This window comes from Vigna unguiculata, chromosome 6, assembly GCF_004118075.2.
Source record: "Vigna unguiculata cultivar IT97K-499-35 chromosome 6, ASM411807v1, whole genome shotgun sequence".
NCBI classification, from domain to species: domain Eukaryota; kingdom Viridiplantae; phylum Streptophyta; class Magnoliopsida; order Fabales; family Fabaceae; genus Vigna; species Vigna unguiculata.
In genome coordinates, this window is record NC_040284.1 from 19,970,043 (window position 1) to 19,988,324 (window position 18,282).

The 18,282-nt window shown below is 29.5% G+C and overlaps 1 protein-coding gene across 1 annotated transcript; it reads right to left on the minus strand.

The window, feature by feature from the left end:
• Window positions 1-4,220: 4,220 nt before the first annotated feature.
• LOC114186557 (heterogeneous nuclear ribonucleoprotein F) lies at window positions 4,221-9,889 on the minus strand. The gene is made up of 2 exons (XM_028074493.1): window positions 9,759-9,889; window positions 4,221-5,172 (listed from the first exon to the last, which is right to left on the minus strand). The coding sequence occupies exons 1-2, from the start codon at window positions 9,770-9,772 to the stop codon at window positions 4,401-4,403; spliced, it is 786 nt and encodes a 261-aa protein (XP_027930294.1). The 5' UTR covers window positions 9,773-9,889; the 3' UTR covers window positions 4,221-4,400.
• Between the last annotated feature and the right edge of the window lie 8,393 nt (window positions 9,890-18,282).

Below are 18,282 nucleotides of genomic sequence, written 5' to 3' on the forward strand. Positions count from 1 at the left end.
AAATTGTTTTTGAAATCATTTCATAGACTTTCTTTGGAGTCTATAAGCCGCCCAAAACCTAAATAATATATATATATATATATATATATATATATATATATATATATATATATATATATATATATATATATATATATATATATATATATATATATATATATATATATATATATAATCACTGAGTGTATTTGAAGATGAACAAAAGAAATGAAAAACATTAAAGAAAAGGTTGACAACTATGTAACTATTGTCTTTTCTGGAACCTGACTCAACTTAAAATATTTTACATGTACCTGTTCCACAAAGTTCAGTTCATATATATCTTTTGAAACAAAAAAATATTGGTTGAAATTCCAGATACATCCAAGCACCATTACAATTAAGATATGCATGTTTCAATTGCACTAAGAAAAGTTTTTTCTTTTTTAAGTTTTTCCATAAAGCTGTCAGCGTTTCTAAAATAAACTATTTCAAAAAATCACAGATTGAAAATAGGATATGATAACACAAAAACTTAAAATTGAAAGAAAAAAACAAAGAACATGGTCACTAAACATGTTAGATTATAAAACTCTGTTTGCGTCCTTCACTACTTCTGGAGAATCCGATGAGCATGTTCCTACAATGGTGAAACAGTGACTTGCATAAAGTATTGTTCATAATTCCTCTTAAATAAATTATTTTGAATCTTTCTTATTTCTACCACTAAAGTAATATGTATATCAGATGTAATTACTTTAGCAATGTTATACTATGATTGATTAGGAATCTAAGTATAAGTTTAAATTTCACATTAGTTAAAAATGAAAAAATTGAATATTATATAAAATAAAGACTCATAAACACATTGTCTTAATATTTTAGGTTGAAAATGGTATTAATGTCTGATATTGTTAGACTCAAATTTAATCAGTGTTGTATTTCTTCAATAAAACTTCCTCCTCCATATAAACCTAAGATATGATAAAAAGAAAACTGACATTTTTTATTTATTTATAAATGTAAAGTTTGAATATTGTGTTGGAACAAAAAACAAGGACGGTTTTAAGAATTTAAGGTGGTGATTTATTGTAGGTAGCTTTGCATGCATGCATGACAGAATCTGAGTTGATGGAAGGTGAATACTTGCTTTATGGTGATAACCATGCACATCCCTGAAACTCATGTTAAATAGGGAGTAGTGTATGGGTTTTTTTTTTCTCATATAAGAATTAATCTAAAATGGTATTTGTATTAATTAGTTTTCTTTTAAGAAAATAAACTTATTAAAAGTTATTTATCTTCATTCATTAGGTGATTGTTGAAGCATAGTAATTTTAATTTTATTAATGTTAAAGGTGGTTTTAGAAAAAAAACAAAAATTAATAAATATGTAATGCCAATATGCTATGACTAAATAATTATTTGATCTTAATTATGATTAATTAGTTTATTTGGATCTTAACGTTGAATAAATTACTTCAAAAGTAGTGTTAATTTATATTTTCTAGATACTAAATATGGTAGTATTTTATTTTTTACCCATTTAATATTATATTAAGTATATATATTTATTTCTATTTCTAAGACTAGAATTAAAAGAATGTACTGATTAATCAAAGTGGTACTAAACTTTTTCCTTTTAAACAACTCTGAATAAAAAAAGGTGAATGAGAAGAGACACTAATGAATTCAGTAGATACTGTACCAATGAAAGGGTTATTTGGAAATTAGAAAATGCATTGTTTATTACAATAAATTGCATAATATTTTTCGAGTTAATTAATTTTAAACTAAAATATTCATGACTAAAAGAACATCAACGGAAACCATCATTCATCTATTCATGGAAAGTAACGTTGAATTTTTGTAGTGCTTTTTTACGCCCAATTCATCATTCATGGGATTGGATTAAGTTTAGTAAATTTTGTTATAAATTTTTAAAAATATTTTCATAAGAAAATAAATAAATTTTCAACCTTTTTTCATAGATTTTGAATATTATTTTTACAATATTGCAACTAAAACTAAATAAAACTTATAGCTGAAAAATTAAATATTAAAACTAAAACATATTAAAAATAGCATATGACTAAAATTTTCAATATGCCTTTTAGAGTATTTTGTTGTGTATTTGTGTATTAGGTTCACTTTAATCACTTATTAATACCAATGTCAAATAAATTTGTTATTGTAGATATCATTTAAATTTATTTCAATTTTATATATTAATCAGATAGAGGTATGGTTAAGTATAAATAATATTTAATTTTTTAAATTGAATATATAGATGATAATAACTATATATCTATCTCACCTCGATATTGGTAACAAAATTTGTCATTGTTCTCATATCCAATTTTAAATTACCAAAATACTCACAATTTATTAATTTAATCTAAAATATTTAGGTACTTTTGATTTTCAATCAATTATTTAATTTGTTCGAAATTTACATAATTCATTTTATATCTTAAAGTTATTTTTTCTTTACAATTTTGATTATACAAATTTTTTATTTTTATGGTTTTGTTCAAATGATATATTACATTTAAAAAACTATATATAAACTTGAATCTCAATAAATTAAAGAGCTCATTAGGCACACACTTCATTATTTATTATTTGTATTATTGTTTATTTTTTTCTCATAAGAATTTTGTACTCCTCATTTCAAATTTCAAATTTCGTGAACCTTTATTTTGGTGAAACCACTTTTATTTTTTCTTAACGGTTTAACTTGTTTGATATATACTTAATTTACCTAGATCTCCAATATATTTCTCCTTCCATGAATGATTATATTTTTTTTCTCTTTATTTATTTCATTAAAACAATTTATTTCATGTTAGGAAATGAAATCCTCCATCTCATCAAATCAAACAGTTTTTAGAACATTTTTATATTTTTATTTGTTTTTATAATAATTTGACCTTTATTCCATTGTCTAGTACTTAAACTTGATATTTAAATATATTTTCTTAACATGTGACATTTTAATATTAAATTTATAAAATATTATGTTAACTTTAATGTGATTTTTATAACTTGGAATTATTGAATTAATAACTGAAATAGTAAAAACATGAATACGAATTATGTGATGTAGAGATGAATATAAAAATTTCATACTCACTCGATAGAAGGACATGATGAATTCCTAGTTTGGAAACTGGACTTCTCCTGTTGTCATTCTCCATGTGATTGATTTGATTCAATCACAAAAGAAAATTTAACCTAATTTACTTAAATTAATTGAATTAGATTATACAGCGAATTTATTAGATCATATAAACAGAAATAGTTGAGTTGAAAAGTAGGACATTGATAGCTAGCCAGATTGTGTTCACACTTGATAGTCCATGCCACCAGACACTTCAGATTGCACAAGGACCACATTTCCATATCCATCCAAAATTTTCCGATTCTTGCATGTCCCTTCTTCCACTACATACAATCAAATTTAATTTCTACACAGAACATTGCTGCATTATCATCATCACTATGTACAGTGAGGAATCTTGAATAACTATTAGAATACTATGTTGTTACTGTTACCAGGGATTCTCAGTAATTTATGCTCATTTTTAACCAACATTAATCACCATGCAATACTATTATAAAACTGTTTCATGCAAATATCTAATTTGTAGATTACTGTGGATATGACTTAAATAATGTTTAGAAGTGTATTCAGAAAAAACAATTTCAATAAACACTTCTAAAAAAGAAGAATGAAAAAACAAAATAATATTCTTCATCTTCTTAATTTTTTTTCTACTAGAGGTATCTATAGAAAAAATTATCTTAACATAATCTTTATAGCATTCTCTTTCAAGATTATTAGCAATCTCAAGAACTGGTTTTGGAAATTAAAATTACTGAGCAAGAGGTGTTTGGCGCGTAAAAGGGTAAGAAAGAGGGAAAACCAGTAAGCATTAAATAGAAAAAGTACAACGTACTGTGACTAGCTTTTTGATTGTTGAGATAGTCAAAGTTGGAAATGAAGAATATGATGGCAAACAATATGACAAAGGTAGTTGCATGCATGCCTAACACATTACAAGAAAGGGACAAAAAATGCTGTTTCTTCAGTCTTAATTTCCAAAAGCATTAAATAAGCTACAGAATTTGCAAGAAAACACTAACCCACCCACTATTTTAGATATTAGGACTGCTAAAAAAAGATATTCGAAATTTAGCAGTAAGGGGATTGATTTCATCCTATGGGGGACCAAGAATAGATAAATCCACAAAATTCAATCTTACCAACTGTCATATTTTCTCATCTGGGTATTGGGAAAAAAGTATATGGATCCTAAAACAAATACAGCAATAAAATATATATCCTTGACCAAAATCTTAATTATAAGATCAAGCTAACAAGTATAACTACAAAAGAGCAAGTAAATGAGAAGGAATCACCGTCCTCTTGAAATTGCTTCTTCCATCTCACTGTGTGACGAAGGAAATAACTCAATGTAGCGACTCCCAAGGGTCATCCTATCCTTTACCATTGCTGCTTTTGAATCTTCAGCACTTGCAAATTCCACATAAGCCTCCCCAGAAGGTCTTCCCTCTGAATTCATTACAATGTGAATAGAATCCTCTGAGAGCCCAAAATCCTTGAAGAAATCCATAATGTCATCCTTACTTGCAGAAAATGGCAATCCCCTTAGTCGCAACACCCCGGTGTGTTCAGCTGAATCTTTTCCTTCATCATATGATTTGGCCCGGGGAGCACTTCGTCGAGGTGAACCACCTCGGGCATCTGAAACCTCGTTTGCAATTGCCTTGTAGTATTCCTGCCTCTTGCTTCTGAAAACTTCAACATATCTTCTGCCCATGTTCTGCCTGTTTCTTTGAAGAGCAAAGTCAACTTGAAGAGGATACCCCAGAACACAGAAACCTTCACCAGTGAACTTGCCTCCTTTGTGAACAAAAAGAACATCAACTATGTCAAGACCATGGAAGAACTCGGCCACATCAGTTTCAGTACAATCAAAAGGAAGGCCTCGCAATCGAACAACGGGAAAAGGTGGAGGAGGAGGAGGTTGGCTGACATATCCATAAGGAGAAGGATTGTACATAAAATTGGAACCGGTGGAACCACCATAGAATGAGGATCCTGGATCAACTGTGCGCTGACGTTTCGCAGCCATTTCACGCCCATCACCACCATCAGCAAATTTACTGCAATTTTCACCCATAAACATAACTAAAATCAAAAAGCCTGTTTTTCAGTCACCACATATGTAAAGTTTCACCTTTCTAATTTCAGTTACATCATTACGGTCTAGCCATTTCATATGAAATTAAACTCAATTCATATTAGTCTCACGACTGAAAACAAATAGTATTTTAGTCTGCTAGTTGTGTAACTGTAAAGATAATCTAATAGCAAAACAAAATTGAAGGTAGACATACATCGCATCAATAACAAGGTCAAAATATTGTGATACGGCTTTGAAAACATAAACACTCAAACTTATCTTTTCATCTACCATCCACACATTTCAAGAATACGAAAACTGAAGTCATGTGACAAGCAATTAAACACTCCAAAATAGTAGCAATGGGGTGATACAAATTAATTAGATTATCCTTCATTCTGCAATTTTATCTAACTATAATGTAAAGGGAGACAATATCCAATTAATCTTAACACAAAAAGGGTAAATACTAATAAAGAAGCCCAAAGACAAAAAATTGTGATCACAAAGGACCAATAAAATCCCATTATCTTCAAATAGAATTATTATTGGAGCTAACAAGACATGTGATTCGTCAATACATCTCATTGAATATCAACAAACCCTTGGAATCTACAAAAGTTCAAGGATTTGGCAATAAAATAGGTTACCACATCTACTACTAAAAAGGTAATATTTAAAAAAGCATCATAATAAATCCACAGGAATAAACATTTATACAATGGCATACTGTTTTTTTCAGTGTAGAATGAAGATTTCAAAAGCATCCTTCAAAAGACAAAAACAAAAACAAAGATACAACATTTCAAAAAGTGAAAATGAAAAAGAAAAATAAAAGAGATTGTGCAAGTCATTTCTCTCAAAAACAAAAATAAATAGCAGAAGGCACTAATAAACTCTCATGAGTCAACTATAACCTTAGAAGTAGTTATCTACTCAAATCTTGTTCTAGTTTTATTCTAATTTATCAATTTTGGCTAAATGCACAAAGAGACCATTCCAAAGTGCTATAGCAGGACAGTAAATAGAAGGATGAAAAGTTGACTAATCAACCAGAACAAAATAAATGCAGGGAAGGCATTGCAGGAAATAGAACAGTGGTGGGAGCTTGTCAGAACTAAGCAGGGGAGTATTGAAATCACCAGAATGTCCTAAAACACTAGATGGGCATGACAAAAAATAGAAGTCTGTGTTTTCTTCATCCCAAACTAACTAAATGGTTGAGATGCCACAATAGGACAGTAATTTGACACCATTTCAAGCTGCAATGACCACTTTGTTAAAATGCAGCACAATGTTTGCAGGGGCACGATAGCACCACAAAAGTAAAGTAATGATTACTATTACTTAACCTTTTGGAACTTGTTAGAAGTCCCACATCGACTAGAGATAAGACAATTTCATAGTATATAAGTGAGGTGCAAACCTCACCTTACAAGCCGGTTTTGTGAGATTGAGTTATGCTTAAATTCCACTTCTAACATAGTATCAGAGTCAAGTTAAAACCGGTTTTGTGGGGTTAAGTTAGGATTATAACCCACTTCTAACAGGACTGAAAGGATGGGGTAAGGACTGAAAGGATGGGGTAACTTACTAAAGACAATTAGAGCAGTAAGTCAGATAGCTAGAAAGGTAGTTAGATAAATATGGGAGAATACAGACAGAAAAGGCAATCAAAGACAGAAAAATTGTAAGAAGCAGGAAACGCTTGAAGGTGAGTTTTTCTCCTTGTTCTCTTCAATTTCATTAAATAAATATGAATAATTTTTTCTTTCACCCAATTCAAGAGGTTCCTGTAATTGGCCAAACCTGGGGATCCACAAGTCACCATAACGGGGTCCCAAAAGAAAGCCTTGGCCAATTTTTACGTGGGGGACATGCAAATACAACTCTTAGCTTTTGGGGATCAAAAAGAGTTTAGGGCAAATCAATAGCATCAAACAGATGCTGGAAAGTGGATGTAGAAGTAACTAATTGGGAGGATCAGGACCACAAACAACCCCCTCGAGAGGAGGTACATCTTGATGCAGGCAAGAAGTGGGCAAGAAGAAAATCTGGAGAGCCATTCTTTGACTAGAAGGAAGAAGCAACCCACCTTTGTCAGTTAAGATCCTTCAGGGTGATTAACCCAACCCAGATTATTTTCAGTGCAACAGGTCTGTCAGGTTAGTTAAGCCATCAAAAAGGTTCAGATGGATTTTATTACCATGAGGCTAGCACTTTGCACTGCTTACCATTCTTCTGGAAGAAGGCAGCAGAATTGACATTGGAAGGGCTTATTTTGAGCTCATCCAGTATTATGATGGAATTGAGTGTATTGGAAATCTGTATGGAAAACAAATGACTCTAAGGTAAATAGGATCTGTAGAGGTGTACATCAAAGAATCTGATGCCTTCGTCATGCACATTTTGACCTCATTGATGAAGTTATGAGGGTATTTCTTGGGTGGGAGGAGGCTAAGAGTTGAAGTGTAGAATCAGACCCCATGCCCCACATATGTATTTGTTGTCATGGATACAATTCTACAGATGCTGTTGATGAGCTGTGTACTATACAAGGGATGGGGGCTTTACAATTCCACCCACAGAAGTCAATATCCACAATAATGGAGGGAGCATTGTTTCACATGGGGGAACCTCTAGCAAGCTTAAATAACTTGATTCATTCTCCTGGCCAATCAGGAGCACCCTGGGTACAACCCATTTCTTAGTTGTGGTTTGATAGTTGAGAATATAGCTTCGATTCAGTCAGCAGCAAAGTCCAGCACAACTAACAACTTTCCGCCGAGAAAGTGTGTTGGCTTCCAAATAAGGAGTACATTAAATGACACAGGAAATGTTTTTCATTGTGGCCAGCCATTTGGGTGACCAGCAGAAATTCTCATACAAGTGAAATTCCCATTTTCCACCTAGGTGAAAGGATTGATTTAAGAGGTGCATGTTAATGTTAAGACTTAAGGGAGGAAAAATTAGTTAGGGATAGTTATTTAATTAGACAGGATTAGTTAGCCACATAAGGAAAAGAAAAGAAGAAAGGGATAATAAAAGCATAAGATTTGGAAGAAAGGGGATATTCTTGGACAAAAAGTATTTCTCCTTGTTCTGTTCTGTTTCCTTCAATCAATAAGAATTTTGTTCTCTCACCCAACTCCTGCAGATGTTCCTATAATGACCATTCTAAACTAGAGGATCGACAATGTATGTAAAGTTGCTGAGGACACATTTGGTTTAAGGGTTTTCTATCACCAATAATTACAAAAAAAAAAAAAAAAATTGTTTTCACTTGTTTCCTACTTCAAAAGATTTTTCTGATAAAAACATGAGTTAAAACAAGGTGGAAGATTGTAATAATTAGTGATAATAAAAATAAAAAAAAACAGAACGTTTCCTTAGACCAAACAAGGACTAAACATCACAAACACATAGATTAACAACAAAGCTACTCCAGGTCTTTACCAATAATATTTACTCTCATTGAATATAAAGCATAGGCAAACATTCCTTTTTTCATGCTTTTATGATATTTTATCTAGAAAACATAATCATCTACACGAGAAAGTAAAGATTAGGCAGGAGGTTCCTATACATGTGAAATACCTCTTTACAAGAGGACTAAAAAATGTCCATTTACTAGCATTAATAGAATCACTGTTATACCAGAGGTTCTATCCAGCAAACAACAAGAAGCACAATAAACTCTAAGCAATGGTCGTGACAAAAAGGGAAGAATTACATACTATAAGATAAACAGTACAGTATTACAACAACAACCACAACAAAAGTCTTATCCAACGTGGTAAAGTTGGCTAAATGATTACACATGCCGCTTAGTTTGGCTACAGAACAAATTCTCAAGGATATTATTCACCATAAGATCCCTCTTGACAATTAGATTAAATAAGTGATAGGTATAAAAAAAACCAAATGGGATAGTATAAAAACACAAGGATGCAAAACAACTCCAAAAAAATGCATTCTCCCCAGGTGATAAGATCATATTGAATAAAAAGCATTATAGGGTAAATGATTGGTAAGAATAAAGTGTTCATCCCTTCCCAACAGTCAGTTTTATACTCTATCATCAATGCAAGATGCATGCAATACATTTTCCAAAACGCTACAACATCAACACTCCCTTTCATGCTTGTTTGTTTGCATCACTTTCAAAACCGTACTTCTCACTAAATTACCACACATCACTGATCACTGGTCACTCCATTCACAAAAAGAAAATAGCCCTCCTATTTCCTATTTTATTATAATTTATTTAGGGTTTTATTTCAATAATTCCAACATAGTTCGGATTTCAGCGTCGCCCAGTTTGGAGAATGGAGATAGCTCAGATTTCGTAAAACACGACAAAGAAATAGAGAATTATTAGGTTATCAACAATTTGAAAAATTAAAAATGAATCGCATACTTCACACAGAGAATTTAACAAAAGGGGACGAAGATAACAGAAAAAACTCGATAGATAGATGATTATGAATTAAACCTAAAATCTAAAAAACAAAAAGGCAGAAACTTGATTGGAGGAGAAGAAGAAGGAGAAGAAAAGGAAGGTACCCTCTGTAGAACATTGTAGAAGGTTGAGAAAAAAATAGTGAATTGAAGCGAACAACAACGATGCCACTCTTCTCCTCCCGTTCTTTGTCTGTGCCTCGTTGTGTTATGTATGAATGAAAAGTATTGGAATTGATAGCACCTTACCTACTCTATTACAATTTTATACATACATAAATACATTAATATATTAATTATAGATAAAAATACATTATTAAATTATTAATAAACACACAGTCATAAACCCATGCATCTATACGTCTTCACTTTTATCTTATTATTGTAATCATTATAGATTATAGATAAAAATACATTATTAAATTAATATAATATAAATATAAATAAGATTTTTTATATAATTTTAGTATAAGTATTTTTTTTATGAAAAATAGATTAATTAAATTAAAACTAATTAAAGAATTTAGAATAAAATTGTGAACATCGAATATATATATATACACACACACGTATGTGTATATGAAAGTTTTGAAAGAATATATTCAATAAACAACATTGATATAAATATAAAACTCTTGTGAAAACTTAGATATTTCATTTTGGTATTGAACAAATACCCATGTAAAAAATAAATGAAAGATTTCAAACACTGAGAAGACTGTGGTGGATCTTGCATATTATTGTAATTCTAGAGTTTAAAAACTACATTGAAATATTTTCTTAATTGTTAAAATCTTAACTAAAATATATATTTTACTCATTCCATGAAAAGAAATAACTTAAATCTTAAATAAATTCAAAATTAGCTTTTATAACTCTTTTAAAAAGGTTAATAGTTATAATGTAAGTAAAAAATAAAAGAGAGATTGATGAAGTCCATTCATTTGAATAGTAGGTGTTTTGGAACACCTAATAAGTCACATATCATTTAAGAGTCGAGATCAAAAGTAATTTAAATATTTTTTTCTCTCTCCACCCTCCTCGCACACCCTCCAATGTGTCTTTTAATAACAAAACTGTGATAGAATTTCACACTCCACACTCCAAAGCTAACACGCTCCAAAGTAGACAATAATTTAGGAACGTGAATTTTTTTTTTTTTCAAACCAAAAGTGAGAGATATGTTACTTCCAATTAGTATGAGATGTAATATTTGAACATGAATAATAATAATAATAATAATAATAATAATAATAATAATAATAATAATAATAGTAATAATAATAATCTATAATTATATATAAAGATATTTTTTCATTTCTATTCACAATTAATTATTTCAAATTTACTCTCTAGTATAATTATTTATTCATATTTTAAAAACTAACAGTTATATTTCAATGTCTTTTATAAAATAATGGTAAAAAAAAATTCTTTTTATTTTTCACTAGCCTAAACACAAGCTATCATGCTTGTGTGTACATATTTTCTAAATATGTATGATATTATATTAATAGGTGATAATATTGTAATGTTATTAAGTTGATATACAAAATAAATTTATATTTATTAAAAACAAAGCGAAATGAATGAGAAAAGACGGAAAAATAATTATTGATGAATAGAAAAAAAAAAGATGGACAGTTTTATAAAAAACATATAGAAATAATGGTTAATTTTTAAAAATTTAACAATTAATTATATTATAAAAGATAAAACTAAAATTATGAAATGTAGACACAAAAAGAAAGAATTTCTTTATATATAGGTATAGATAGATAGTTATAAATATATAGTTATAGATTCATCAACAATTATTTTCTCTTCTTTTATTTATTTATTCCACTTTATTCTTAATAAATATAAATCTACTTTGTATATTAACTTAATAATATTATAATATCATCACTTACTATTACAATACTATTACAATATCATATATATATATATATATATATATATATATATATATATATATATTTAAAGATTGCATATATATATATAGGTGCGATAACACATATATTTACACCAGTAATAATAGTAGTAATAATAATAATATATTAATTTTAATTGTAGGGTCAAAATTGTAATATTATATATTAATTTGTTATAAAAATATTTTTTATTCTACCACATCTATCAAAATTTTCAAATGAATGAACTATATCTTAAAATGTTTTCGTATTTCACCTTTAAATTTCTTACAATAAACACTAAAAACTTTATTAATAAATCACTTTAAATCCACTTAATCATTCTCCCTTACAAGTAACCACACCCAAAGTTTTAAATGTCTTAACATTAATTTTGAAATAGATAGTAGGAAAGTATTTTAAAATCTTCGATACTTGAAATTCTTCTACTTTAATTTTGTTATTCAGTTGGTATAACCTAGACAGGAATAATCTTTTTTGTATATACACGTGTTTAAAATTTTAATATAAATTTTATCAATATTTTTTATTTCAATATATATTGATTTTTTATCACAAAATAAAATAAAGTGGACATATACATGTTTCGCTATAATAATAAATAAATTATGTAAGTTTTGTAAAATTAATATTTTGATGATAATACTTTTCTTTAAAGTGTATTTAAATAATAATAAAAATATTTTTATATTTTAATTGTCATTATAATATAAATTTGTAAACAATAATATATCGATAAAAATACCTATCTATTAAAACAAACCCACTCTCTGATAAAATATATTGATAAATAAGTGATAATAAAATAATAACCACCATAGATCACAATAATATATTGATGGATAAGTGATAATAAAATAATAACCATCATAGATTACAGTAACAACTGTATTAAAATAAAATATGATAATTTAACGTCATATGTCATGATTTCTGGAAGGTTCTATATGGCTGTGGGAAGTGATTTCAACAGCGGATAAATCATGGGCAGTAACTCGTAGTATTCTATCCATTAGATAAATATTTAGTCTGTATTTGTATCTATATATTTATCGAATATCTGTTATGCAGATATCCGTTTAATTTTTTAATATTCATAAATATTCATGGATACCGCGAATATTTACAAAAAAATAAAAATAAATATTTAACAACATATTTTAATTGTAAATTCAAATAAAATACAATACATAATATTCATAAATTTTAAACAAAGTCTAAATAATCCATTTAAATAGTGTTGAATGACAGTTTACAAAGAAATAATTTTTTTAAAAAACTAATTGATAAACAAATAACTCATTCAAAATAAATATGTTAATATTTTAATCATGTTTTTTCTAATTTAAATTAGAATATAACCGGTACGGCTATTTACGGATACAAATATTATTATACTCTTCCGCTCTGTTAACATGCGAGTAGTAAAAGTACTTGTATCCGTTATCTGTGGATATCCATTTACAGTATCCATTTCCTACCCATTGCGGGTTTTATTTGCGGATACCCATGAATACGGAGTTTTTTTACATCGGAAGATATATCTCTCTTGTAAATTTATGTATCAAGGGCTATTTGCTATCTTTTTCTACTCATGAGTTAACTTTTAATATAAATTTCCGTTCATTAAAAAAAAAATGAGTTGCCAACAAAGAAAACAAATGCATGGTTAATGAAATTTCATTACCATATACACCTGTATGCTGATAAAAAAATATGGTGGATATTATTTTATTATCATTTGTCCTAATAGCTAAATAATCGTATTTTATTTTCATTTTAATAGACTGGTTAGTGTGATATATGGTGGTTATTACTTTATTATCACTTACAACATAATTTTTGTTAAAAAGAAGTTGTTATTATATTTATACTAAATAATTCAATTATTTATTTATTTTTTACTTAAGATAATTTCTATATTTTCTAAAAGATTAAATTTTATTTAACTTTAATGTAAAATTAAATTTTACTCTTCTAAATTTGAAATTATTTTCATCTACAAACTCTATAAATAAATACAAACTTTATTAATAAATAGTTCTCATAATCACACATATTATACATTGGCATATGTATTTACATTAGCACAAATAGAAAAGGAAATATTTCATGATCACTATCAACTAAAAAAAACAAAGAACCGACAATATTAGGTTTGAAGGAGTGAGGATAAGATGGCAAGAAAGGAGCAGCGAAAGACAGAACATCAAAAATATTTTGTTTCACCCTTTTATCTTTTATGTTGTTGCCGATCACACCTGTAAGGTTTACTTGTTCTTGAAAAGTTCCAAAACTGTTCTTGTCCAAGTTCCTGCTGCAAAACTTCTTTATAAGATATGGGCTTACCCAATGCCTCATCGTTCGGACAAAGAAATGAAGCCCACAAAGCATGGGCTTATCAACATTCACGACAATAAGGCCCGTTACTCAAAACCTGCAAACCACAAAAGAAACATAGTGAATTGATGAATAAAGAGAATAAAATTGTTGAAGGAAATCCCAAGTAGTTGATGGCCTTTGTTAATGACGAAGGCATTGGGGTGAGGGTTCAGACAATTCAGGCACATATTTGTCCAATGGATAACAATGAAGTCTAAGATAATCCCTGCAATTATGCACACTCTCTTTCTTCACATTCAAACTAGCGGAGAGTCTTGTTCTCTTTCATGAGTCTTCAGAGGACAATTTCAGTTTCTCCTCCACCTGTATCATTTTCCACTCAGCTTCTACATTAATTAAACCTTATTTCTTAAACAGTATTAACACCATACTATAACCAAAATTATCACAAACTCTTTATCAAGTTATCTATCTATAACAATAAAAGAATTCCTCTTTTTGTGTCTATATTTCATAATACCCGTTTTACCCTTAGTTATTTTAAAAATTAATTATTTTATAAATAATTTACTTTTAATCATTTTTCTACAAATCTCTTTTGTCTTAAATCATCATTTAAATTTTCTTTTTACATATCTTTTTTTTATAATTTTATATTTAACATCTATTTTAAAAATTATATATTTGTTATTGATCTTAACTTTTTTGAAAATTAAAAAATGCAAATACACATGCGCGACAGCGCTTGTGTGTTCGCTAGTAACTATAAAGAGAATTCAAATAAGTTATTGGGTAAACGGCAGTGAGAGGCGAAAAACAACGGTGAGCGATGGTGAAAAGCGATGAGCGACTCTGAAGAGCGGTGAGCAGCGACAAGCAACAGTAAGCGATGACAAGCAGCGACAGTGAAGAAAAAAGCCAGGTAGGATTATTAAAGTATTAAATTAGGAGACTTCTGCCTGCTCGTCTTCTTCGGTATCCCGATAAATTTCAGGTCAAATTACTTTCTTAGTTCGTTAAAAAATTTTAGTTTCGTTCTTAAATTTTTCGTTGTCTCAATTATCCTCATTTTTTAAAAATGATTCAATTTGGTCATTATCATTGATTTGACCAGACGGTGTTAAAGTCAATGTCACGTATTAATTTTTGGTTTTTTTGAATTTTTTATTTCTTTTTGAAATTTTTTTTGAAATTTTTTGAATTTTTCTAATTTTTTACACGTGCCACTTCATAGTTGTGCCACGTGTCAAAGTAACTCAATTTGTTTCTTATATTTGTTTTTATTTTAATTTAGTCCTAATTTTTGTAAAAATGAAGTAATATTGTCTTTCATTAAATTGACACTAAATTTATTTTTTTATAAATCTTATGGTGATATTCTTACTAAAATTAACGTTTTTATTAAATATTTCTATAAGTATTTTAAATTAACTTTAAATTCTATATAAAACATTAGACTTTGGTTTTGTTCTGAACTTTAAATTTAGTTCCTAAACTTATGTATGACAAGTTATTTGATTTTTAATCTTCATTAAGTTTGTATAATATGATGCACTTGATGCCTTTATATATGATGACAAAATTGTTAATTTTTGAAATTAAGTTTGGAGTTTAACTTTCTTTAATAATAAAACTAAAAAAAAATTTGTTTAAAAATATTTCTACAAATATTTAATAAAAATGTCAATTTTATTAAGAATATCATCATAAGTTACAAAGATTAAATTGAGTGTCAATCTAAGGAGAGCCAATATTACTTCACTTTTACAAAAATTGAGACTATATTGAAACTAAAAACAAATATAGGGACCAAATTGAGTCTTTTTGACACGTGACACAACGGTGTAGTGACACGTGTAAAAAAAATTAAAATTAAATAAAAATAAAAAAACAGAAATTGACATGTAGCATTGACTTTAACACCGTCTGGTCAAAATTAACGGCGATGAACAAATTGAATCATTTTTAAGAAGATGAGGACCAAATTGAGACAACGAAAAACTTGAAAACCAAACTTAAATTTTCTAACAAATAGAGGGACCAAAAGAATAATTTAACCTAAATTTTAGAATTCCTAGTTTACCTTATGTAAAAATCTCAGATAATTTTTCTCTCTCCTATTTAATGTGCATTTGGCTTACGAATGTCGACATTTGTAGTTTTTTTTAGAATGTAGTGTTCACCGGATGTTGACATCTAGTACGATTATTTGGCTTACGGATGTTCCGTAGTGATTTTTTTTTAAAATGTAGGGTTCATTGGATGTCGACATCCCGTATGATTACTTGGCTTACGAATGTCGACATACGTATTTTTTTAAAATCTATGGTATACTACATGTCGACATTCGGTATGATAAATTGGCTTACGGATGTCAACATCCGTAGTATTTTTTTTATAAAAATCTTTTGTATTTCGGATGTCGACATCCGGTACGATGTTTTTGAATTTTTTTAAAGGTTTTGATTTTTTTTTTGTTTATTGTTTATATATTTGGGTAGATATGCGTAGGACACGAGGTGGCACCACACATTGTGGTCGTTCCTCACAGGATGACATTACACACAACCCAAGGTTCTGCATAGGGTGAGGCTAGATAGAGACCCACAACATTTGCTCGTAGAGGTGCTTCTACTACTACAATTGAAGAGATTGGACCTTTACCTCACTAGGAGGAGGATGTTGTTCACCACGATGAGGTTGTAGTTTAGGAGCATGACTCATGAGCACGATAATGATGAAGGTGGATTTCTCGGAGGTCCATTTGAAACTTCCCTGTTGACTACATACGCAAATCATGTGGCCCATGTGATATGGGAAGGTTAGATAAGTAAAGTATTTATAATTTTTTTTGTTTGATGCATTGTGTAAAATTTTTTATGCAATTTTATCTCACGCCAAATGTTTTTTAGGATCCAGTTATGAAATTGATCTGCGATTCAAAAAAGTAAGAAGATTGGGATGATATCACATGTCTTTTCATCCTTAAGTGATGAATTCAGGTTTATTGTCTTTGTGTACTCTGTATGATTACCTTGATACTGGATTGATATTGGGATTTGTTGAGATATGGCACCATGAGACAAAAAAATTTCATCTTCCTATTGGTAAATTGACCATTTATCTTGATGATGTGTGGTCTCATATGAATATGCCTATTATGGGAGAGTTTTGCCCAAATGAACCACTTGAGTATGAAGATGCAATAGAGACCCTCATGACACTTTTGGGTGTGGACCAGCCGATGGCTACAGATGAGCTCCAACAGTGTCATGTTTCCAGATTCGACTAAGTTGGTTGAGAGACATGTATTATAGTTGTTGCGAAAACCAATTATGAGAGTTTGTTGCACGAGCATATCTTTTGCACTTTATTGGTTGCATCATTTTTGCTGATAAGAGTGTCACATTCATATGTGTCCTACCTGAAGTTGTTTAGAGATTTTGCTTAATATGGCAGATAATAATTCTTTTATTACATGATACATTTGACCTTCAATTTATCATACAAGAAAATAGCTCTTATCTGCCACATGAAGCCAAATATCAAAACAATTCCAGGTAGGACACATGTACAAATATCTTATCAGTAAAAATGGTGCAAACAATAAGATGCAAAAGATACGCTCGTGCAGCAAACTCTCACAGCTGGTTTTCGCAACAACTATAATATAGGTATCTCAACCAACTTAGTTGAACTAGGAACCATGACAATGTTGGAGCTCATCCTTAGTCATCTGCCGATCCACACTTAAAAGTTTCATAAGGGTCTCTATTGCATCTTCATTCTCAAGTGGTTCATTTGGGCCAAAATTCTCTCATAGTAGACATATGTAGAAGAGACCACACATCATTAAAAGAGATGGTCAGTTCACCAATAGGTAAATGAAAACTGTTTGTCTAAGGGTACCATCTCTCAACAAATCCTAATATCAATCTAGTATCAGGGTAATCATACAAAATATCACACAAAGACAATAAATCTAAATTCATCACGTAAGGATGAACAAACACATGACATCATTGAAATCTTTTTACTTCTTTTAAATGGGAGACCAATTTCATAACTCGATCCTAAAAAGCATTTAGCATGAGACAAAATTGCATAAAAAATTTACACAACACATCAAGCACAAAAAACATTTATAAACACTCCCATATCACACATTCCACATGGGCCTCCAGGAAATCCACCTCCATCGTTGTGCTCCTGCTCCTTAGTTATAGTCTCATCGTGGTGAAAAACATCCTCCTCTTGGTGAGATAAAGGTTCAATCTCTTCAGTTGTAGTAGTAGGAGCACCTCTACGAGTAGATGTTGTGGGTCTCCATCTAGCCTCACCCTATGCAGAAC